We start from the raw sequence: 25,794 nt of genomic DNA on the forward strand, positions 1-25,794 counted from the left end.
CTAATTAACTGAATGGTGACCTAAGTGATAACTACTTGGTTTGTGCATTTTTAATGTCCTTTTTTGCCTGTGGATACATGCAGAGAATATCCTAGGCCCAGGTTGCAACCCAAAGACAGAACCAGTGTAGCAACTGTGGGGACAGGAGGAGAGGGACAGCAAAGAGGAGCTCAGCCAAGTAGGGAGTCAGGGCTGAAGACTGCAATGTAATCGGACTGGGGAGCAAGGGGGCCTGTCTTAGGGAGACCTTTAGAGCTGGCGAGGGAATTGGGACTTATATTGAAGGCATGGCAGGAAACGCTGAAAAGACCAGAACATTCAGAAGGCAGGAATTTTAAACCCTCCAGTCTCTTCACATGGTCTTCCCCAATCGCATGGGTGAGCAGTAAAGGCTACATTTTCCTTTATATGCACCTTCCCAAACCCAGGCCTCAGCCACCACCACGGTAATATCCCCACCAGGCGTATTTTCATAAATGCCAGACCGAATGCTCCCAAAGTACACTGGTCCTGCTTGGTTTGCTTTGCACAGCAGCGCAGAGCAGCTCAACTCTAACAGATGATATGCTGACCACCTACTTTTATGACCATGATAATAACCCTTCCATAAAGTTCACCAATACTGTGTTAAAAATATTCACAAAACTTTTCAAGGATAAGCCATTATTATGAATCAAAAGGCAGAAAAGTGCCTCTCCAAGAATATGTAATGATAATAACGATTAATTTTTATTATTGGAGAAGCAAAAGATTAAAAAAAGTAAACTGTTTCCAGGAAACCACATAACAAACCAATACAAATACTTTATTTCAAATCGTTAAAGTAACAGGCCAATGTTTAATAGCCCAAAATGTGTTAAGAATATGTGCAGCCGGCTTTTTGGCAAGTTTGTCACCAACTACAGTTAGACTGGGTCTTTGAGTCACAGTCCTTGGCTGACCTGGAGAGCAAGCAGCCAAAGAGAGGGAAAGAGAATCTGAGAGGAGGAAGGAGGAAGAATGAAGGGAAGTGGAAAGACAATGAGTAAGAAAGAAGAGAGGCTCACTTAACAGGGAAATGCAGAGAGATGAGACTAAAAGCACTCTCTGACTCCAACTTTAAAACCACCACTCCATGTTGTAGAAACGACTTAATGCTAAAGAGTAAATGAAATTAATTAGTTCAGGAAAGTTTAGATTTCCTCACAAAAACATCCCTAAATTATCATAATTTCCTAGTCTATCTATTTTTGTTCATAGCTCCCACCTCTGTTAAAAGTTTTCTTACTAGAGTGGAGGTGAAACTGAATGATCACCAGCTCACAATTACAAGTTTTAGACAAAAAGCAGCATGTTGGAAGCTCTTCCACTTGAGTCATTTTAAATAGACAAAGAAATCCAACAGTTGCATGAACACGTGCTTCAGTAAGTTGTTGCAATAATGTGAGGCCCTCCGTAGGTCTTTCATTTCTAGAAATGAGCAAATTTTTCACATGATCATAAATCAATCCTGGGTCCAGCAAACATGCCCCACAATACCAAAGTACAACAAAAGGAACCTTATTATAAATCACCCCATTTCCTCAGGGAATATCACTGTATTATTAGAGGGTTCTGTTAAGAGAGGCAACCACAGAAGAGGCACGTCCCACTTGCCATAAAATATCTTTGGCTTCTGTATACCCCAAACAAGCTATACATAGTTCAAACATTTGCAGACAACTGGAAATTTCCAGGGCTTTCCCTCACAGAAAAATTCCATCAAGCAGTAATATATTTTCATGACATAATTTGAAATCCTTACAAAAGAGCCATTCAAAATTACATTTAAAATATATGTTTTAATTTTAAAATTTACACTTGAAATAAAAAATCATTTCCAATGAAATCACTGAAAAAGAAGCAATCCTATCACACTAACACAGAAAGAAAAGGGTACTATGTTAATTCAAATGAGATTTGACTATCATGATCAACTCGTCTTCGAAATCAGAGCTGAAACAGCTAAAGCAAATGGCCTAGTCATTTCCCGGCCGAAGCAAAACTTCTTGATTCCAGCTGAGCCACTCACTAGCTGTGTGACTCTGGCAAGTTTCCAAGCCTCTCTGAACCCACTTCGTCTTCCTCATTCCGTGAAGCTCAAGTGAGATGACGTAAGCAAAGTCCCTAGCAGATTACCTGGGATCTGAGAGTACCCAAGCGAGGGATGGGAAATACACTGAACCAGGCTGAGAAATAAAGCCATGCACTGAAGTATGACCATCCTTACCACTTTCCAAGACTGAATGCCCAGGAGAAGCATGTACAATTAAAAAGGTAAGTGTAGCAGTGTGTGTTGTTTAAGTTGGGATTTTGTATGAAAACATCAAGCTGGCCAATTAAGCATTAAATTGGCCAAAGGTAAGCAGAATCAAAAGCGACTGCCAATTTCTGGTAGTAAAAAGTTCCAATTTCCATGTCTTCCACAGTCAAATAGTATCTTCAGGGAGACTATTATCAAGAGTTTGTATCCTCTTCATTTCTTCAAACACACTCTTTCTGTGACACTGACTGTGTGAGACAATGACAATATAAACATGAAAAGACAAGACCCTGACCCTCAGCTAACTCAAACTCTATTAACAGCTACAGAAGTAGTAATACAAAACAAGTTATAATATAACCTGCAAAGTGTTGTGCTTGTGGCTTTCACTGACTGATTCTGGGGTGCTAAAAGTACCTATTATGTGCCAAGAGCCGTGCTAGGTGGTACAGGTACAGAGACGAATAATGACAGGAACTCTACTTCCCAAAGAAGTCACAGTCTGGTAGGAAAAGAGCAGGTGACTATGACAGCATTTCTCCCCAAGCTGTGATGAGAGGAAGGAATATCTCAGCCTGACTAGAGGAGTCAAGAAAGACCTCAAGAAAAGATGCTGACTGAACCAAGGAATGAAAGGATGAGCAGGAGCCCAGATACGAGTGGGGGAGAACAAGCAACAGCATAGGGCTAAGAACAAAAGTATGAATGTGCATGTTATCTTTACGGAACAGAAAAGGAGCAAGCTGCTAAAAAACAGAAGGTTGAGGGCATGAGAGAGAGGGTAAATGATGTGTTAGAAAAAGATCAAGAACAGATTATGAAGGGTCCTAAGAGACATAACTCTTTTTAGGTACTAGAGAACCAACATACCAGGGAAGCCAGTGACTCAGTGGTAAAGAAGCTACCTGCCAATGGAGACCCAGGTTCGATCCCTGGGTCGGGAAGATCCCCTGGAGGAGGAAATGGCAACCCACTCTAGTATTCTTGCATGAAGAATCCCATGGACAGAGGAGCCTGGTAGGCTACAGTCCATGGGGTTGCAAAGAGTTGAACACAAATGAGTGACTGAGCATGCAAGATCCAACACGGGTTTTTAGCCTGGAAATGAGATCAGTTTGTGTTTTAAAAGATGAATGGGGAAAAATGAACTAGATAGGGAGAAAGACTATGGACAGGAAGGCTGATATATCAGTTCAGGGGAGAAGTGGGCTGACCACAGGGCAATGTCAACAGAGAAAGAATACAAAGTTATTTCAAAGGCAGAACCAATATGACTTAGAAAGTGACTAGATGGGAAGTATAGAGGTGGGATTGTGGATGTGAATACTGATGCCTAGGTCTTCATCTTGGGAGCCCAGGTAGGTGGAATTACAGAAAAAATAGGTTTGAAGGATAAAGATGAGATTAGTTTGGGACCTACAGAGTTTGAGGTATCATTGGGACATTGGCAGAATGCTAAGCAAGCAAGAAGTCTAGACCTGGAACTCAAGAAAGAATTCTGGACTTGACAAACAGAACAGGAGTCATCAACAAATGGACTAACCTTTGAGGGGTCATGGACTACTGACGATCGACTGAATCTACGAACTCTCCAGAAAAGAAATTTTCTATACACTTTCAGGGGCTTCACTGACCCACCAAAGACCATTCACAAATCCTAGATTAAGAACTCTAGCACAGACAGAAGACAAAAAGCAGCATATACAGCAGTGAAGAAGGGGATCAGGAGTAGAACCAAACACAACCAGTAATCCAAGCACTGAGCAGATGAAGAGGAGCCCGGAAGAAACTAACAAGTGGCTACAGATTCAGGGAGACTAGCAGAGGCCTCATGATGGTCATCACCAGATGAGAGAATGATGTCAAACAGGATCAGCACTACTAGTCACAACCGTGAGGTGTTCACTGGACACACGTATACAGAAGGGCTACAGTTCCATGCAATTATATAACCTACCTCCTAGAGGAATGCTCTCTCCCAGTAACAGTTTCTTGATGAATCCATAAACACTCAGAACTCACTTTCCCTTTTCCTGACAAATACTTCTCTTCCTACAAACTAAAGTTATCCGTTTGTGTGATGGGTGACTTTAGATTCAAGTACAATCTTTAACAAAAAATTAGAGCAAATCTAACAGACTCGCATACATAATCCCTGAACTTCATGGCAGCTAGAGCTTCAATTTTCCTCTACTTTGCTTTCAGCCATAAATGAGGAGCAAAAAATAATTTTATCTTCAATTCCTAGACATTATGACCAGTAAGTACTGCCCAGGACAGCTGTAATTAGCAATTACTGTATAACCTTCCAAAGAAATCCTACTTAAGCCTCAGACTACAAAAGTTGATTGCTGTCTTTACATTTTTAATTCCCCGGCACATCAGCATCATCAGGCAAAATAATGGCTGAAGTAAACAGCACTGTTGGTACTGATACTTCTAGGAGCCGTCAGTGGAAGTTCCCAAGCTTCTGGATTTTTCCAAATGATGAGACTTCCCAAACTGAAAAATCACAGGGCAACAAGAAAGGTCAGCAGAAAATTAAAATGTGCTTTAAGAAAACTTGGATATTTCTAATGAGGTTATGGCCACAAAACACAGCTATTTTTCAAAGTCTTTAAGAATCTATAAAATCCCCTCTTTTTCCCTCTATCCTTTCTCATTTTTTTACTTCTTTCTTCAAGTGATCTTAGCATCTACCAATTTTACTTTTGAAAATAAGCATAAATATTTTTTGTGTTGTCTGTAAAAGCAAAATCTAAACCATATTCATTTAATTCTTGTCATATATCATCTTCTTTCTGATCTCCCTCCAATCAAAATTACTTTGAAGGTATTTTAGAAAACGTATAACTTTTTATTTCAGAATTAACAAACTAAAGGTTATAAAAGAAATTTCAATTCAAGGGTTCAGATAAATCAAGACTATGTTCCTTTTTTCTGAAAAAGAAAAAAGGTCACTGGTAGGCTTAGAGTTAAAGCTCCCAGGTCTGCTGGGTGGTATTTTCCATCACAAGACCCTGCAAAGTAATAGGAAGTCACACAGTCAGACTTGTTCTTTGTCTGGGACAGCAAATATTTACAACTCTTCAAACAGTAAGCTATTAGCCAGAATTGGAAAAACATTTCTTTGTACTTATCTCAACAGTCACTTAAAAAAGTGCATTGTAGGAGAATTCCCTTCTCTATATAGAATCAACAGCCTGACATAGATGTGTAATTTCAAAATATGGAAAAACACTGTATTTGTAAGAACACAGATTGGTAATAAAAGGTTCCTTTTTCATTACAACCAGATGCATTTTCAGCCTTTTTCCCACCAACTCAAACTCCACCCTCAGCTGGCAAACTTTTCTTCCTGTTTTATTATTTTAGCAGTACTTCTCTACCTCAGTCTTTCTAAAGCATTAGCAACCGAAGGAATAAAACCACACTGAAACACACACACAGAAAGAAAAGTAACTTCATAAAGCACTGGCCAAAGATATTGTCTCAATATTTAGGAATCTCACATTCCAGATCAAGTTTCTTAATAGATGCATACAACTATGTTGGAAAAAACAAAAATGAATTTTGAAAGTTATGAAAAATATGACTATAAAACTTATTTCAAAGAAGACATTTCAGAGAAAAGAGTCTCCTAGAAGAGACTGATGAAAACTACATTAGAATTGTTAGGACTGGCACAAAAAGAAGGGACATTTTTGAAAGACAACCAAAAGTCAGAAAAATAAGTCCCCCAATTTGTAAAAGCTAACAAAAAAGAGGAGCTATTTTTGTGTGAAAGTAGCCAAGCAGCAGCCAGTGCCCTCTCCAAGCGTTTCTTTCCCAGCTCAGGAAGTTCTGAACTCACTTGCAGGAACGCAAGCTGCACTGCCTAAGGAGCATGCACTCTGCCTGGGCCTTCCTGGTTCTGCCCTGCACTGGCACCGTCACTTTGGGCCTGTAACTTAATTGCTCCTTGTCTGTATTTCTTCATCTGAAAAATACAGACTAAGAGAATATCCACCTTTTGGTGTTGTGGTGAGGATAAAATAAGTTTTTAGACATATAATGTGTTTAGACAGTACGTTGCATCAATTAAGTGCTATGACCTGTTGGCTAAGGCTAACCTTCCATTTGAAGTCTTTACAATGTCACAGACCCAACTTTGGCCTGTCGACAAGCTCCGCCCAAGTGATCTGCTTTCCACACGGCCCTCCTACCTCTGTTTTCAGTGACTCCCCACTATCTGCAGCACACATCTCTACTCGGGAAGCTCCCAGGTGATCATCCTTTCCAATGTGAGCTCCAACCTTTCCAATGTGAATTCCTATCACTATTCCCCAAGACAACGGAAACAGACTGATTGAGCCACTGACCCCTAGACGGTGACTGCATTCCCACATTCTTCTCACTGAATCCCAACTATCATCACCAAAGTCTTTTAAGGACCAGCTGGAGCACCTCTCTCTTCGAATCATCTCAATGATCCCACTTTTCTTTTCATTTCTGTCTGTCTGTCCTGGGAGACTCATCGGCACTTAGGGAAGTAGGTGATCAGCTTTGTGTGCAGCTTTGTGCTGTGCTAAATCGCTTCAGCCATGCCCGACTCTGTGTGATCCCACGGACTGTGGCCCGCCAGGCTCCTCTGTCCAAGAGATTCTCCAGGCAAGAATACTAGAGCGGGCTGCCATGCTCTTCTCCAGGGGACATTCCGGTATGGGGAGCTTTACTCTCCCCAAAACTATTAAATGTTGTTGGACAAGGTACTAAATATTTCTTTCAGTCTTTTTCAATGATATGCCAATATTAGGAACTCAAATGAAATTCTCTGAGCTATGAGGAAACTCAATCTTACTTGAACTGTTACAACTGCTGCTCCTTGGCACTTTTTACCACTACTGCCTCTGCACTCCAAATGTAGTGTGGTCTGTTCTTCTCGATTAACATACTGCTTGGGCATTGTGTCCAACAGTTCACTATCCAGCGCCACCTGCTGAGATTCCCGAAGAGCTGCAGTTCTGAAAAACATCATCAGGAGAAGTTATTTTAAAAGTCTTAGGAAAAACTTTATGATAAGTGATAAAGGCTTCCAGTCACCCTCAGCCTGCATCGGTGAACACTAACACACAAGAATTTCACAGTAACAAGAGACCAAAAGTGTGTGCTAAGACTTACCCAAACCCTCTCCCTGGCAGTCACTGGCTAACAAGAAAGTTAAGAAAGGAAGGAAAAGTGTGACTTTTTAGCTAGAAACAAAGCTCCGTTTAAAATTTGTGTTATATCAACATTTTTTTAAAATTAATCCTTAAGTACACAAGAACAAATGAGAATTTCATGCTAATTTAATCATCCTAAGGGGGAACCTTATTTTTAAGTACCAGTGACTTCTTAAGGGCTTCCCTGGTAGCTCAGTGGTAAAGAATCCATCTGTCAATGCAAGAGATGCAGGTTCAAGCCCTGGGTCAGGAAGATCCCCTAGAGAAGGAAATGGCAACCCACTCCAGGATTCTTGCCTGGGAAATCACATGGACAGAGAAGCCTGGCAAGCTTCAGTCCATGGGGTCGTGAAAGAGTTGGACACAATTTAGCAACTGAGCACACATATAGTGATTTCTTAGGTATTAGCAACTCAAACTGACACGTGGAAGACCAGATAAGCTAGTTTTCAACACTGTCCTAACTGTATTATTTCAGTAATCTGCAAGTAGCCTGTGTGGTATGGTGCAAACAACACACATGATACGAATAAGCCAAAAATACCAATGGAAGATTGATTCCTATGAGTTTTGCAAAGATAAACTCTTTCACTTTATAAATAAAAGACTTGCTCCACACACATAACCCTCCTCACATGATCACAAGCTAGAATCAAAACAAACAGCTGATCATTCTGTATCCACCATGAACTCAGAATATTGAATGAGCATTTCCTGTCCTTACATCAAGTATCTATGTAATTTTTAAAAGAATTCAGACATTTAGAAAGCAAAGCAGTGACAAAAGAGGTAAATCTCATTCTGTTCTCTTTGAACACCGTCCTTCCAATAGTATGTGGTTTCCTCAGGGGAAGCCTAAGAAAAAATTTAGCTGGCACTACTGACACAGAAATGCCACAAGAAACACATAAAATTTACAGAGTACATGGAACCCACATAATTCTATGTGAAATGAAAAGATCTGTCATGACTTGGTTAACTAAGACAACCATCTGGTCTGAGCCAGTCTGGTCAAATCACCCTCGTGGTGAGAAGGCTAATGAGGAAGCCCTTCGAGGTACTACTCATCAGGATGTCACAGCAGCACGCAGCCATGATCCTGGAGAGTGTGTGGTCTTACCTAGCCTGCTGTTGCAGCAGATTCAGGTCTGTGCGCACCAGCTCGGTGGCATCCTTCTGACTCAGGAGCATGGCTGAAGAAATAACTGGCACAGGAGGCCTCATCGGTTGCAGAACAAGAGGAGGCTGGGGGTCCTCATGCTTCCGCAGGTTACTTAAAACTCTTTCTTTAGCTGAAAAAAAATTGTCATTTTGCTGACTAATGGCTACCACTAGGTCATAATGTACTACATAATTACATAGTCTGTTACCTTCATAAAGAATGCTAAAGATCTGAAGAATAGCTTTTTAAATCACCAGAGACCTAAATGAATAAAATTACCTTCTGTTATTTGCAAGTTCTGTGGGATCACCCACTGGCCTAATAATATTCTTCCAGAAACTGGAAGCTTGGGAGCATGTGGTATAATTAAATAGAATTACTATCCTCAAAAAGTCTTGATGATAGTTACAGAGCTACAGGTCACAATCTTAAATTATTACCCTAGACAGCTTTGCATGACATGCTAAGGTGTTTGGACTTGACACCAGTGCAAAAGGGATCTAGTAAATGACTCTAAGCAAGGCTTAGAAAGATAGTAGCTATCATCTGGAGAGTAGAATGGGGAAATGGGGCAGGTAACCCAGTTAAGAGTTTAATGCAACCATGAGAAATAAACGAGAAAGAGGAAAGAGCATTATGGAATGAAGCTGAGTGAAAAGTACCATATTAGACCAAGGTTTGATTAGGAGGGCCGAAAACAGTAGAGTTAAATTGAATGAAGACATGGGCATAAACTCCTATAGAACTTATATAGTCACATAGTCATTCATGGGCTTCCCTTGTGGCTCAGCTGGTAAAGAATCCGCCTGCAATGCAGGAGACCTGGGTTCAATCCCTGGGTTGGGAACATTCCCCGGAGAAGGGAACGGCTGCCCACTCCAGCATTCTGTCTGGCCTGGGGAATTCCATGGACATGAGGTCACAAAGAGTTGGACACAACTGAATGACTTTCACTAAATAGTCATTCATTCATTCATTCATTCAAAAACTGATTTATGAGTCCAAATAAGAAGTCAGGCACCACACAAGAAAAATAAAGGTAAATCAAGGTAAATCTGTACCATGCAACTTTGCACTAGATTGCACATGGTCTCATATTGATCAATCCAACTTAAATGTTTATATTTCTGTACTCAGTAGAGAGTTGAAACACAGTAGGTATCTAATAAATTCCTATCTTCCCTACTTTTTTCTTCACTACACTATCCACATACCACACAGCTCACGAAGAACATGAAGAAAAATGCTGCCATGTAAGATAACACAGGCCAGGAAAGGTCAAGGGAATTTCAAGTCAGTAAGTCAACAAAGTACTCAAGGGACTACTCTGAACTTCCGATTTTATTCCAGATATAGCATTCAATTTTCTATTCTTGTTATGAAAAATTAAAGAAAATTTAATAGCCATGACTTTACTTGGCATAAGAAAACTTGTATTGTTTGTAATCCAAACAGATGGAACTTAACATTCCAAACAGGTCAAGTACAGGACTGTCCCTTATAGCTGGGGTTTTTCCACTAGAACTACCAATCTATGCACAGAATGTAACAAGGCTGGATATTCACCACTGGGTAAGATTCCTATGTTCAAATTTCTTTCAAGCAACATTAGCTCATAATTCTAAAGGAAAACGGGAGTGGGGAGGTGGGGAGGATCTTTTCCTATCCCGATATAACTTACTATGAAAGAAAAATCAAGACTGATACTTTAAATACAAAATAAAGAAAAAAAAATTCAGACCATATTTAACTATAATCATAACTCTGGACCACAACTGACAAAAAGTTATGAAGCCAACAAATTTGAGAAAAAGAAGTCGATGTCATAAGTATACAATAAACTATGAAATGCTACTGAAATTTTTCCTATAATCACAATCACAAGTTCAATCATTTGATATAATCATTACCTAACCTGCTCTCAGCTGAGAAAACTCTGAAACTTATGATTTACAAATCTAGGTCTTACTTTTATTTAGAACTGCAACCTGTACTGATTGTCAGAAATAAAATAAGGTAAGTGGTGAAGAGCCCTGTCTCTGAAGCCTGTTCTTCAAAGCCCCAGCTTTGTGACTTAGGCAAGTTACATAACTACTCTACACCTCAGGCTCCTTACCGGCTCAATGGAGATAACCCTCAGAGGGTTGTTGGGAAGACTGAGTTAATGCATACAGAGACCGTGCTTGGAACAAATTAAGAGCTTGATAAATTACTAGCTTACCTTCAGAAAAACAACCAGCCTTTTAGGGCAGGGTTAAGGCAATGTGAAAACACAACGGATGGGAGGACGTGAACAGAGACACATTCAACAGCTTCCAGTTATATTTAACTCTTCCTCTCATTTGACAAACTTTCAGGACTAGAAAATGAGAACTGATATGGTTGGGTTGAGGACAACTTTTACACTTTCCCCTACATACAATACCTTCCTAAACTGTTTAATTTTTCCCAATGGGCTCATATTACTTTTAATATAATTTTTATCATCCAAAAAAAAACTTTTATTTCAGGGAAAAAGGAGGGAGAAAGATGTTGGAGAGAAAAATTTTAGTCTTAGGTAAGATTGTTCTGCACCTTCATTTACAGGTGAGTGAACCAAAAGCTAAGAGAGGTTCTTATTTTTTTCTGATCACACAGCTGGTTAGTGGCAGAGCAGGATCAAGAAGGTATTTTTACCTTTCTCTGAATCACCTCAGTGTCTTACTACACTACATATTACAATATTTGCAGGTTAAATGAGTTTTCGTGGCCTAGCATAGAAAACTGACAATTTATAAAACTGTTTCTCTAGAAAAATGCATTGTGAGAAACAGTTAACTTAGAAACTCTGGGAATATGATCCATCTGTATGGTTAAGAGTTTCAGATACACAGGAAAAAAGTTTATGAAAGAAAAAGACAGACTGCTGAATTTTAAAGCTGCAAACCCAAAATAATTAAATTCTAGGTTGTACTTCAAATGTTCTAAGCTAACTGAAATGTCTTTTTAAAGAATCATGGAAAAAACGTATCACAAACTACTTAATCACTTTTCCAATATCAATTTACAAGAAATACACTAGACAGAAAAAAAATGTTAAATTATACCACAAAGGTATAATCAGCAAAATCCAGACTGTGGGGAAACTCCATGGACTGTAGCACGCCATGTGTCTCAGTTTGGGCCAAAGTGATGTAACTGGAAAGTGTATGAGCAGCTTCTTGAAAGAGTCCTTAAAAGAGGGAGACTTCCCTACCCCCTGAATGGAATGCAAATATGACAGCTTAAGCAGCCGTCTTGAACCATATGTAGATGTCAGATGTTAGAACAGTGAGACAGAAAAACAGAAGGAGCAGGGGTCCCTGAAGGCTTTCAGGTCATAAAGCTACTTCTCTGAACTGCTTGTCTCCAGACTTCCTTGACATAAAAAAAATCCCTTTCTTATGTGCGCCCTCACTGTTTTTGCAGTTTCTCTCATTCATAGCATAACCTAACCCTAAGTAGTAGACAAGTTAACAATGAATTCCTAAAAAAAACAAAAGCAATTCTCACTGAGGGATATACTATGTGAATCTTAACATTTAATGGCTTTGATTCACATTCACTCATTCATACACTCAGTCATTCACTCATTCAAAGGGTCTGATGCTCACTCAAACAGCTCACCCAACAAAGGATCAGTGAAGTCCAGCTGAACTGATGAATTGCTGGGTGCAGAATGGGACTCAAGCTTGGCCTGTGTCCACAGACCAACGGTTTCCTGAAACTCGTAATGTATGCGCTCCATGTTCAAATACTCCATCCACAGGTCCTAAAATAGAACCATAAGAACTTTAACTTTCAGGGATGAATTATATATTCGCATATAAACCTATATATTTAACTCTAAAGTGAATCCATAAGTTTCAACATGAGATGGTCCATTCCAGGTTCTCCAAGCATTAGGATGAATCACATTTAAAATGGGCATTCTAGGGAATTCTCTGGCATGGGAGTCCAGTGGTTAGGACTTCGTGCTTCCACTGCCAAGGGCCTGGGTTCACTCCCTGGTAGAGGAACTAAGATGCCAGAAACCACGTAGTACAGTCAAATAAATAAATAAAATGGAATAAAATGGACAGTCTAACAGTCTAAAGAATCTCAAAACTCTTTGATTATATACCACACTGAGAAAAAGTAATTTCAACAGCCCAGCTAAACATTTACTGTTGATAGAGGCTGACAGAGAAGAATACTGAGAATTAACAATGGGTTAATTTTGCACTCAAAAGATTTCAGGACACCATGATCACTTATGAATTTTTCCTATTTCTCTGGCCCTACAGTCTCAGCCTTGTTTTTCCATGTCTTAAATGTTTCTTTTAAGAATTCCATCTTGAGTCCTCTTCTTAATCCAAATACTCTACTACCATTATACCCACATCTCCCACTGCCCCATTCCTGAACTACAGACAACTTTATATCCCTTCCCCACCAATTCCTGGATATGAGTTCTCCTTGAAGCCCCTCGGGCACTTTCTCTTCCAGTTTTGTAAATAGCATCTTTAGCTGCCCAAGCTACAAATTTGGAAGTCCGTGTATATCTTATCTACCCTAGAAGTATATCAATCCTAACCAGAGAATCCTACTGATTCTACTAATTAATTCTTCTATATATTTTTAATCCATCCACTTATTTAACCACTCCAGCTATTTCAACATCTCTCCAAACAAAGACTTCCTGCCAATAACTTTCTGCCACTCCACATCACCATGCTATCCTTTCAACTTGACAAACTCTCATTTGTCCTTTAGGGCTCAGATCAAAGGTCACACTCCAGTCTCAGTCTGAATCAGGTGCCACTCCACCTTTGCAGGTGAAACAGCACCCTGCACATTTCACTCCCACAGTCTTTATCACCAGATGTAATATTTAGTCCCCCATTTGACAGTAAGAATCTTGAAGGCAGAGACTGCATCACTTTTCTTTTTATATTTTTGGTATAGGTGACTGACACCTCAAAGGTATTCAATAGATACTCATGGAAGGAAGAGAAGGAAAGAAGAAAGGAGAGAGAGGAAGGAAAGACAAAGAAAAGAGAAGAAAGTCAAAGACACCTCATGGAGATGAAATAGTACATACAATGTGGGAACAACTAGGTTTAAACCCAAAGTCTCTCAAGTCTCTCAAGTCGTAGAGGACCCTAAATCCCATCCAAGGTTGGGGTTCAATGGCCAGTAGCATTCAGTTCCTAGAAAAAAGAAACTGGAACAGGAGAGATACATCTCTACACCCCCACACAGAGCTACAGAAGCTCAGAAAAAATTCAGAAGTTTTGACCTAGGAAAGACAACAGACCCCTTTATTTGTGAAAAGATTAGAACATGTGAAGACTAGAATTGAGCGCATCCAAAAGGGCAACCAAAACTGACAGCTTCAAATAAGTCTCTTTAAGGGTGAGCTCCCCACTTTCTCCATGCTATTAACTTTCTATATGCGTGAATCTTAACAAATCCTTACACTGAACTTTTTATGGGAGTAGAGATGACCGCTTAAAAGTGTTCAGATGTTGAAAATTTAAAACAAGGAAGAATACAGTCAGAAAAAGGCTGTGTTTATGAGACTGTAGATGCTCCAAGAATGAGCTTCAGTCCTTCATGTGATGCCAAAGCGGGGCCGGATATTCAAAAGGGGATATCCTAGTGCTGCAGTGGTTAAGAATCCACCTTCCAATGCAGGGGGTGTAGGTTCAATGCCTGCTTGGGGAAGTAGAATTCCACATGCCATGGGCCAACTAAGTCTGAGTGCCACAACTACTAAGCCCGCGTGCTCTGGAGCACACATGTCACAACTAGAGAGACGCTCATGAGCCACAAAGAAAGATCCAGCATGATGCAAGTAAGATTCTGTGTGCTGCAACTGAGATCCGACATCGCCAAAAATAAAACAGATAAAATAAAAAGAAAAGAAAGATTGATGTCAAGCTTCTGACTTCTGGGCATCTCTTTGCCACCTTTTTGGGACACTTATGCCATTTGGTTCTTGATTTCTGGGCATCTCTTTGCAGTCTGCTTTATTTAGAGTGTGACTGCCAGCTAGTGAGGTTTTGGTTTGGTTTGGTTACTTTAGTTTGAGCATGCAGACATCTGGTACTAACTGCTGGAACTAAAATGGCAAGCATTTCCTCTAAGGTTCCATCCTGGGTGGGAGCTCCTTGGGAGATTTTAAATGACTGGTCGACCCATATCTATGATCCAATGACAAAGAAATATGGCCTTAAAAATAGGTCTCTTACAGTTAGATCTTCATTGCCACAGGATGAGAAAATGCAGTGGGGTTCTCATGTCCAGGACTTTCTCCTATAATCCAAAAGCCTGAGACTGATCAAAATAAGACCCCATCTCCTCAGAGGGACAATCCCTGCTGAGACATTTTAACAGCCAATGTGCCCCTGCTATCAGGGCAAATTTGAGCACTGCCTGGTCTAAATTTTAGGTATGATCACAGACAAAGAAAGGTGATTTTTTGACTGTGTGGCCACAATATCCTTTAGACTTCAGAGGAAACTGGTTAAAATTTGTTTTGAAATTGCAAAAATTGCTATTTCTGCATGTGCAATTAGAGAAAGCTAGTTTGTTAAAGTACTTTTTTTTCTTTTTTCAGAATTCTGACCCTGAAAGAATAAATCCTACTAGGAGAACATGAGTTTCTCTTCCCTGTGCCTTGAGACCATGGCTCTCAGGAACACTTACCTAGACCACCTCTAATTCCTGAAACTGAATTAAAAAAAAAAAAAAAAGAATCCTTTTAAATTTTTTCTTATTCCAACTGTTATTTATAAACTAGTGAGTTTTCTATTGTGATACCTGATTCATGAGTTTAGAAGACAAAGCTATGAGATCTCTCATTGTGTCTGTTTTTATATATATAAGTCTCAGATGTCTGTCTTTGGATTATTGTTGCTGAGGTTAATTTGTAAATTAACTGGGTATTTAACTGGCTTAAAGAAAAGTAGATACTTAAAAATCAAACAATTCTAAGCACAAGAGAAATTAATCTAAATGGATTTCAGATTCATGTAATCTGGGAAATATTAAATTAATATTAAATTATTCAATAATTTAATATTAAGAAAACCCTAAAGACTCTACCAGAAAATTACTAGAACTAATCAACGAATATAGTAAAGTTGCAGGATATAAAATTAACACACAGAAATCCCTTGCATTCCTATATACTAACAATGAAAAAACAGAAAGAGAAATTAAGGAAACAATACCATTCACCATTGCAACAAAAAGAATAAAATACTTAGGAGTATATCTACCTAAAGAAACAAAAGACCTATACATAGAAAACTATAAAACACTGATGAAAGAAATCAAAGAGGACACAAACAGATGGAGAAACATACCGTGTTCATGGATTGGAAGAATCAATAGTCAAAATGGCTATTCTACCCAAAGCAATCTATAGATTCAATGCAATCCCTATCAAACTACCAACGGTATTTTTCACAGAACTAGACCAAAGAATTTCACAATTTGTATGGAAATACAGAAAACCTCGAATAGCCAAAGTAATCTTGGAAAAGAAGAATGGAACTGGAGGAATCAACCTGCCTGACTTCAGACTCTACTACAAAGCCACAGTCATCAAGACAGTGTGGTACTGGCACAAAGACAGAAATATAGACCAATGGAACAGAATAGAAAGCCCAGAGATAAATCCACGAACCTATGGACACCTTATCTTTGACAAAGGAGGCAAGGATATACAATGGAAAAAAGACAACCTCTTTAACAAGTGGTGCTGGGAAAACTGGTCAACCACTTGCAAAAGAATGAAACTAGAACACTATCTAACACCATACACAAAAATAAACTCAAAATGGATTAAAGATCTAAATGTAAGACCAGAAACTATAAAACTCCTAGAGGAGAACATAGGCAAAACACTCTCCGACATAAATCACAGCAAGATCCTCTATGACCCACCACCCAGAATATTGGAAATAAAAGCAAAACTAAACAAATGGGATCTAATGAAACTTAAAAGCTTTTGCACTACAAAAGAAACTATAAGTAAGGTGAAAAGACAGCCGTCAGATTGGGAGAAAATAATAGCAAATGAAGAAACAGACAAAGGATTAATCTCAAAAATATACAAGCAACTCCTGCAGCTCAATTCCAGAAAAATAAATGACCCAATCAAAAAATGGGCCAGAGAACTAAACAGACATTTCTCCAAAGAAGACATACAGATGGCTAACAAACACATGAAAAGGTGCTCAACATCACTCATTATTAGAGAAATGCAAATCAAAACCACATTGAGGTACCATTACACGCCAGTCAGGATGGCTGCTATCCAAAAGTCTACAAGCAATAAATGCTGGAGAGGGTGTGGAGAAAAGGGAACCCTCTTACACTGTTGGTGGGAATGCAAACTAGTACAGCCACTATGGAAAACAGTGTGGAGATTTCTTAAAAAACTGGAAATAGAACTGCCATATGACCCAGCAATCCCACTTCTGGGCATACACACTGAGGAAACCAGATCTGAAAGAGACACGTGCACCCCAATGTTCATCGCAGCACTGTTTATAATAGCCAGGACATGGAAGCAACCTAGATGCCCATCAGCAGATGAATGGATAAGGAAGCTGTGGTACATATACACCATGGAATTTTACTCAGCCGTCAAAAAGAATTCATTTGAACCAGACCTAATGAGATGGATGAAACTGGAGCCCCTTATACAGAGTGAAGTAAGCCAGAAAGATAAAGAACATTACAGCATACTAACACATATATATGGAATTTAGAAAGATGGTAACAATAACCCTATATGCAAAACAGAAAAAGAGACACAGAAATACAGAACAGACTTTTGAACTCTGTGGGAGAAGGTGAGGGTGGGGTGTTTCAAAAGAACAGCATGTATACTATCTATGGTGAAACAGATCACCAGCCCAGGTGGGATGCATGAGACAAGTGCTTGGGCCTGGTGCACTGGGAAGACCCAGAGGAATCGGGTGGAGAGGGAGATGGGAGGGGGGATCGGGATGGGGAATAAGTGTGAATCTATGGCTGATTCGTGTCAATGTATGACAAAACCCACTGAAATGTTGTGAAGTAATTAGCCTCCAACTAATAAAAAAATTAAAAAAAAAAATTAGTTGGAGGAAAAGTAATTGAATATAAATGTCAAAATTAAAAAAATAATAATAATAATTTAATATTAATGATTTATTAATTAAATCAGTATTAAATTAGTACTTGGTATTGTTTGATATATATGTGTCACTATTTACACTGACCAACTGAGACCTCCTTGGTAAATAACAGGGCTCACACGGGATAATACCAGGAAGCCCCTCCCTATTGCCTCAGGCCCTGCCTGTAGCAGAATGTTGGTTGGGATTTTCCCTTTTGGACTAGCCTTGTTATGGATGATCAGAGCTCTGTTCCCTCCTGTAGCCTCCCCAACCCCAGAGTATTTTTACAAAACTGCTCCAACTATGGTCCCAGGAAAAGGAATTGTTATTTCTCTCCCCTGTGCTCTGACCTCAGGAGAAAAAAAAAAAAAAAAAGTGGGGACTAGGGGAAAAAAGCCTTTTAAACTCAAGCAGAAAAATTGAGATTTATGTAAAAGCTAACCTGTAAATGAACTATATTTAACTGACTTGAAAGTAAGTGCTTACAAATTAAATCTAAATATACAAAAAACTGGCCAAGATAAATTTTAGGATCCGTGATCCTAGAAATCCATGATCCAAGAAATACTCAGTACTGAATTAGTATCTGCTATTGGAGGTGGCTCGAGCTTGCTGATTAGATTAATATGATTGATACAGACATTAGCTTCGTTTGTAGTAATGCTTCCTAAGGCCCACTTGCCTTCACACTTCAGGATGTCTGGCTCTAGGTGAGTGATCACACCCGGATTTTTGTCGTTTATCATGCCCATCTTTGCAAGAAATGTTCCCTTGGTATCTCTAATTTTCTTGACAGATCTCTATAGTCTTTCCCATTCTATTGTTTTCCTCTGTTTCTTTGCACTGATCCCTGAGGAAGGCTTTCTTATCTCTCCTTGCTATTCTTTGAAACTCTCCATTCAGATGGGTATATCTTTTCTTTTCTCCTTTGCCTTTACCTTCTCTTCTTTCTCAGCTATTTGTAGGGCCTCAGACGGTTTTGCCTCTTTGCATTTCTTTTTCTTGGGGATGGTCTTGATCACTGCCTCCTGTACAATGTTACAAACCTCCATCCATAGTTCTTCAGGCACTCTGTCAGATCTAATCCCTTGACTCTTATTTGTCACTTCCACTGTATAATCATAAAGGATTTGCTTTAGGTCATACCTGAATGGTCCAGTGGTTTTCTCTACTTTCTTCAATTTAAGTCTAAATTTGGCAATAAGGTCATGATCTGAGCCACAGTCAACTCCCAGTCTTGTTTTTGCTGACTGTACAGAGCTTCCCCATCTTTGGCAACAAAGAATATAATCAATCTGATTTTGGTATTGACCATCTAGTGATGTCCATGTGTAGAGTCGTCTCTTGTGTTGTTGGAAGAAGGTGTTTGCTGCGACCAGTGCATTCTCTTAGCAAAACTTTGTTAGCCTTTGTTAGGGAAACAAAGGCTATGTTGTAGGGAAGAACCAATTCTGACTCCATGATGGATCTGTTTCTTTGACTTTAACCTTTGTTTTTATAATCACACATAATGACCTGCCTCAGAAAACCCTGCCTCTCTACCTGAAAACATTCCAGGAGATATCTGCAAGATAATGGTCTTCACGTTCTCAACTCCTCTCCCTCTCAGTCCTATAAAAGAACCAGGCACCAGGACCCTGACAAGACAGTTATTTTGAGACGTTAGTCTGCCATCTTGTTCATCTGCTGGCTTTCTGAATAAAGTTGTATTTGTTGCCTCAACATCTCTCTCAGATTCACTGGCCTGTCGTGTGGCAAACAGGCTGAGCTTGGACTCAGTAACAGTTATACTTTTTATGATTTCTATCTGAAAAATTACTAATTTGAATCAGTTTTCCAGGCGTAAGGAAAATTTTCCCTTCAAACTAAATATGACTTATAGCAATTTGGTAAATTATACCTTTGTAAGCAGAAGTGAAACATTTATCTTTTCTCTGTATCTGCTCTCTCCAAAGACTGGAGACTCTTTGGTTCCCAGTAGCTTTATCAGCTAAATTAGGAAGGCTACTGCACCAACAGGTACAGAAATTTCAGGGTATTTTGGGGACCTTGAAAAGGGAGGAATTCACCTAGATCTGACAGGAAAAATCTGTGGTAAATCCTTGGCATGACTTTCCTAGCCCTGAGATATCTTTTAAGAGTTCAGTCTGAGACTCCTTATAAAAATTTTAACAAAACAACAAGTCTACATGATCAATTATATAAGTCACCAGATCAAGTTTTTGAGACCAGACATATTTTGCAAGTAAATTAGTCTTAATTTAATTATATTTGGTAGAAATGAGGGTAATTTTGGAAAGAAAAAGATGCTTCAATGAACGGTAAATTGCAGTTTGTTAACAGAGGTCTGTAAGACTCACCTCCCAGACAGTTCCTTGCTGTTATGTTATACTAATGTAAAGTTTAATTGAATTATTAAAGGATACTCTAAGTTTGTATCTGAAGCTTACCTCAGTAATCTATCTTTGGATGAACATCAGATGCCCCATAATCTACAACCAGGGGATTATGGATACCGAAAAAGACATAATTTAAAGGATAATCTCCAACTTGGATGGAAGAACCCTTACTAAGTACTCCTAACTAGCTCATGCACAATGAATCTGAAGGGAACAGACTCCTGGATTAATTTTCACTCACAAAAGGCCCCTGCAATGGACTGGCCTAAAGAGAGGACAGCTGACCTCAAAATCACCCTATAAATAAATAGTGCTCAGAGGAGAAACTACACTCACACCAGAGTGAGAAGAAGACAACATCAGAAGTAGACAGCTTTCCTAAGATCTTCAATCTGACTTGTACAATCATTTGTTAACATTTTCCTGACTTCTTGGACGTTTGCATGTGAATCAAATGTCTTTCTATCACCGCCATGATAGGGTGATCCTATGTTAGTTTTTAAAATCAATCCAATTGTTGGGTTTGTGGCCAATGACCTGTGTCTAGTACTCTCAGGTTACCTAGATGGATTTCTCTACTCCAAGGCTCTAAGTGGTTGACTCTTCAGAAATTTATTAAAAAAAAAAAAAAAAAAAAAGAGTATAGTCATGTACAGGCCATTACTGCTATTATCAGACTGGGTCCTGTCACCTGGCCTATTAGTAATACGTCCTCTGACCTGGCCATAAACCCAGGGTCAGAGAATTTTCATTACTCAAGCTCAAATAGAACAACAGGCAGAATTTCAGCCAAGGAATTAAACCTCTCACAGTTATGGGATGGATTTACTTAACACCAGACTATGGTGGTTTAAATTTAAAGGCTCCTCTATGTTGGAAACAATCAAGTCATGTTAAGGATAGTGAGCCTAGCAACAGAGGAAACTGGGCTGGGTGCCTTATGGACAACACCAACATAAAATTTCCCTTAAAGAAAAGGACTGGTACAGAATAGACGAAGTCAAACAACCTGGGATAGATGGGGCTACATCTAACTGAAGTGCTTGACTTAAAATTCTTGCTTATGACCTTACTAATCTGCTAGCTATCTTGTTTATATATATATATATATATAGAGAGAGAGAGAGAGAGAGAGACCATTTTACAAAATTGTTTCTTAAATTACCAAATGTGACTGAGCCTCTGATAAAATGCTGCATAATTCCATATGGGCTTCCCAGGTGGCTCTCATGGTAAAGAGCCCACCTGCTAATGCAGGAGACCTAAGAGGAGTGGGTTTGATCCCTGGGTCGAGAAGGTCCCCTAGAAGAGGGCATGACAACCCACTTCAATATTCTTGCCTAGAGAATCCCACGGACAGAGGAACCTGATGGGCTACAGTCCACAGGGTTGCAAAGAATCAGATATGACTGAGGCGATTTAGCACACACATATATGAGATCAATGATTGTAATAGTTTAACTCTAGATACGGGAAAAAGCAACAAAAGGGAATATTTTCCTGGATCATGGAGGTTAGTGGTCCAGAGACTTTGGATACTGTTTTATGGCCTAGTCCAGTAACAGCACACTGAGTGGCCTATCGGCGAAGTCTCCACCAGACTTGGGAATAGCATTCCCAGCACCATGGGACAACATGGTCATGAAATGCCCCCACAACATGGTCAAATTTATGACCTTGAAGGGGCTCTGCCAACTGAAAACTGCCATCTGCCTCTTCAAGGATTAAGTCAATGCCATGGCAGCCACTGACCTTTAACACCCCCTGAAAGGAATGCAGAGTGGTGATCAGAAATGAGGTGCTCTATGCTCTGAGAAGAACTGGCAGAATAGGCCTTTAGATACTTAGATGTCTTCAGAAGAGTTTATGAACCCAAATTCTTGCATTTTCCCATATCCAGAAAAGCAGTAAATTCATTAACAGTGACAGCTACTTTAACACTGAGGAGGGGAATGCATTTGAAAGTTAAAATGGAATAAATATGGCAAAACTAGGTGACCACTGTGGATGTGATTTCAGAGGTATTTATCCCTGTATTGTTGCAAACTTGAAATTTCTGAGCTATGTCAGATTCTACAAGGATCTATATCTATTAATTCCCCCCACCCTCTTCCACGAGATTTTGGTTAAGATTTGAGAGGGTCCCATCTGGATCAAGGTTGAATAGAGGCCTTTCCAACCACAATGTTTGAAAAAACAACATTGGAGATGACAAAAACCTGCTTACGGACCTTATTAAGAAATCTTTTGCCAACCTATGGTGGAAAACTCATCTAAAACAAGACAAGATCTTGCAAATTGCTCTCTGTATACTGGTGATCCCTAAAAGCAGGATAGGATGGAGCCATTATGAAATTAGATACAGGAGACCACTCTTAGGTCCTAAGAATAAAAAGAGAAATGTTTCTGACACAGCAGGTAAAATTAAACAGTATGTTCAACAGACTGGACAACTAGTAACCATTATGCATACATTTGTGTTCCACAGGTCTCCCCCTTGCCTGGAAACTCCCTTACACCGCTTCAAAGCAGGAGACCTGGTGCTGCTGAAAGTGTGAAAAAGAGCAATGGCCTGTGTAGCAACTTAAAGAAAAATAGTAGGGATTCTATGCTCCTCTAGACCAAGGAGTATCAGAGAAAATGGCGAACTGATGCCAAGCAGGGCCCTGTGGGTCTCCCGGGCATGGACGCCTTTTTGTCCCCCACTTCCTGTAAGTAAGAATCCAGTCACCATGACCTTCTTGATTTCTAAAGGACAGAATAGTTATTAATCAGAGGAGGAGCAGCCAGGAAGCCACCTGAAACAAGATTAAAGGGACCAGGGAAGCTGATCAAGATTAGGAAACTGGACTACCTAAGACCTTTGTTGTTGTTGTTCAGTCACTAAGTCATGTCTGACTTTTTGCAACCCCATGGGCTGCAGCACTCCAGGCTTCCTTGTCCTTCACTATCTTCCAGAGTTTGCTCAAATTCATGTTATTGAGTTGGTGATGCCATCCAACCATCTCATTCTCTGTCTCCCCCTTCTCCTCCTGCCCTCAATCTTTCCCAATGAGCCAGCTCTTCACATCGGGTGGCCACAATATTGGAGCTTCAGCTTCAGCATCAGCCCTTCCAATGAATATTCAGTGTTGATTTCTTTAGGATTGACTGGTTTCATATCCTTGTTGTCCATGGGACTCTCAAGTCTTGTCCAGCACCACAGTTCAAAAGCATCAATTCTTCAGCATACACGACTACTGGAAAAACCAGAGCTTTGATTATATGGACTTCTGTCAGCAAAGTGGTACCTCTGCTTTTAATATGCTGTCTAGGTTTGTCACAGCTTTTCTTCGAAGGAGCAAGCACCTTTTAATGTCATGGCTGCAGTCACCGTCCACAGTGATTTTGGAGTCCAGGAAAATAAAATCTGTCACTGTTTCCACTTTTCCCCCATCTATTTGCCATGAAGCAATGGGACTGGATGCCATGATCTTAGTTTTTTCAATCTTGAGTTTCAAGACAGCTTTTTTACGCTCCTCTTTCACCCTCATCAGGGGGCTCTTTAGTATCTAAGGTTTAATATCAGAAGTTGTTGATATTTCTCCCAGGAATCTTGACTCCAGCTTGTGATTCATCCAGCCCAGCAGTTCTCATGATGTACTCTGTATATAAGTTAAATAAGCAGGGTGACAATATACACCATTCCCAATTTTGAACCAGTCTGTTGTTCCATGTCTGCTTCTAACTGTTGCTTTTTGACCTGCATACAAGTTTCTCAGGAGACAGGTAAAGTGGTCTGGTATTTCCATCTCTTTAAGAATTTTCCACAGTTTGCTGTAATCCACACAGTCAAAGGCTTTAGCACAGTCAATGAAGAAGTAGATGTTTTCCCAGGCTCATTTGCTTTCTCCATGATTCAGTGAATGTCAGCAATTTGATCTCTGGTTCCTCTGCCTTTTCTGAATCCAGCTCGTGCATCTGGAATTTCTGAGTTCACATACTGTTTAAGTCTAGCTTGAAGGATTTTGAACATTACTTTGCTAGCATGTGAAATAAGTGCAATTGTATGGTAGTTTGAACATTCTTTGGCATTGCCCTTCTTTGGGATTGGAATGAAAACTAATCTTTTCCAGCCCTGTGTCACTGCTGGGTTTTCCAAGTTTGCTGATACACTGAGTGCAACATTTTAACAGCATCATCTAAGACCTTGCACACACCCTAATCTTAGCAATCCTGCCCTTGTGAAACTGCATAAGAATCCAAGACTGTTACTGCCTTCATCCTTATCATATACCCCTGCCTGACTATATAACCTCTCCTTACTCACCAGAGAGGAGGACACAGTTCTTGAGGCGATAACCTACTGTGTTCCCCCTTTGCCTGGCAAAGTAATAAAGCCACTTTCTTTCTCCTCCATAACTCTGTCTCTGTATTTCTGTTTGGCATTGGTGCACAGAAAGCCAAGATTCTGGCAACAAATTGCCTTCAAAAAAATCATTTACGGACTTTCACTGAGGAACAGTGGATAGGAGTCTGCCTGCCAATGCAGGAGATATGGGTTAGATACCTGGTCCAGGAAGATTCCACATACTGCGAAGCAACTAAGCTCAAGAGCCGCAGAACCGCAACTACTGAAGCCCATGAACCTACATCCCATGCTCCACAAGAGGAGCCACTGCAATGAGAAGCCTGTACGCCACAGCTAGAGAGTAGCCCCTGCTCGCCACAACTGGAAAAAGACTGCGAGGAGAAACAGAGACCCAGCGCAACCAAAAATTAAAAAATAAGTGAAGAAAATTTTTAAAAGACTCATTTACATACTGAGAAAACCACAAACAAAATGACCATCCCAATGATCCCATTTCCGTATCAATAAGTGGTTTTACCATTAAGTTATAAAAGTGACAAATTCAAATTACAGTTAGATGTGCTACAAAAGACACTGCTAGTGTCACCTGCTGATTCTGCATCACTTTTGCTAGCCGGTGAATGTCATAATGCTTTGGCAGAGAAGGGATATAGGTATCTCCTTTTTGAAAATTTTCATCTTCTAGCCATAATATATACACATTGAAGAGCCTAAAAGGAAAAAAAGAAACCATAATCATATAAAATACAAAAAGATGCACAAGCAAATTAAGTCTCTTACATCTTTAGGAACACCAGCACTAAAAGATAAAAGTTTAGAAGCATGTAACATAGAAAATGTTTCCATTCCCAAGAAGGGCCAGCAAGGGAGAAAGGTCACAAATCATTTAAATATGATGCAATAATAATTGCTAATACAAAAAGTATGAAGAAAGGGCGCTGTGAACTCTACTACAAAAGAGGGTTAAATATAGTACACAGAAAAAAATAACTGGAGAAGGTGACTTTAACACAGATCAAGAATCTGAATTTGGAGTTTTTCTCTCCTAGGCAATCTAGTCACAGTGAGTCCTGGTGCTAGGAAAAGTGTAAATCACATTCAAATAAACACATTTGCCATCTTTCAGAGAAAACATTAAAAGCCATTTTAAACTTATGCATCGGAACACTCTGCCAGCTTTAGGCTAAATGACAATTTCCTGCCTCAAGGAATCACAAATAG

The 25,794-nt window shown here is 39.6% G+C and overlaps 1 protein-coding gene across 1 annotated transcript in view; it reads right to left on the reverse strand.

Annotated features, from left to right (window-relative positions):
* The window catches only part of EPG5 (ectopic P-granules autophagy protein 5 homolog), a 128,676-nt gene that overhangs the window by 44,152 nt on the left and 58,730 nt on the right, over positions 1-25,794 (reverse strand). The window contains exons 24-27 of the mRNA XM_043888861.1: positions 25,160-25,283; positions 12,290-12,434; positions 8,603-8,774; positions 7,122-7,284 (exon numbers count right to left, since the gene is read on the reverse strand). Coding sequence (XP_043744796.1) covers positions 7,122-7,284; positions 8,603-8,774; positions 12,290-12,434; positions 25,160-25,283 — 604 coding nt within the window. The remainder of the gene's footprint in view (positions 1-7,121; positions 7,285-8,602; positions 8,775-12,289; positions 12,435-25,159; positions 25,284-25,794) is intronic.

Source organism: Cervus elaphus, chromosome 27 (genome assembly GCF_910594005.1).
Source record: "Cervus elaphus chromosome 27, mCerEla1.1, whole genome shotgun sequence".
Classification (NCBI taxonomy): domain Eukaryota; kingdom Metazoa; phylum Chordata; class Mammalia; order Artiodactyla; family Cervidae; genus Cervus; species Cervus elaphus.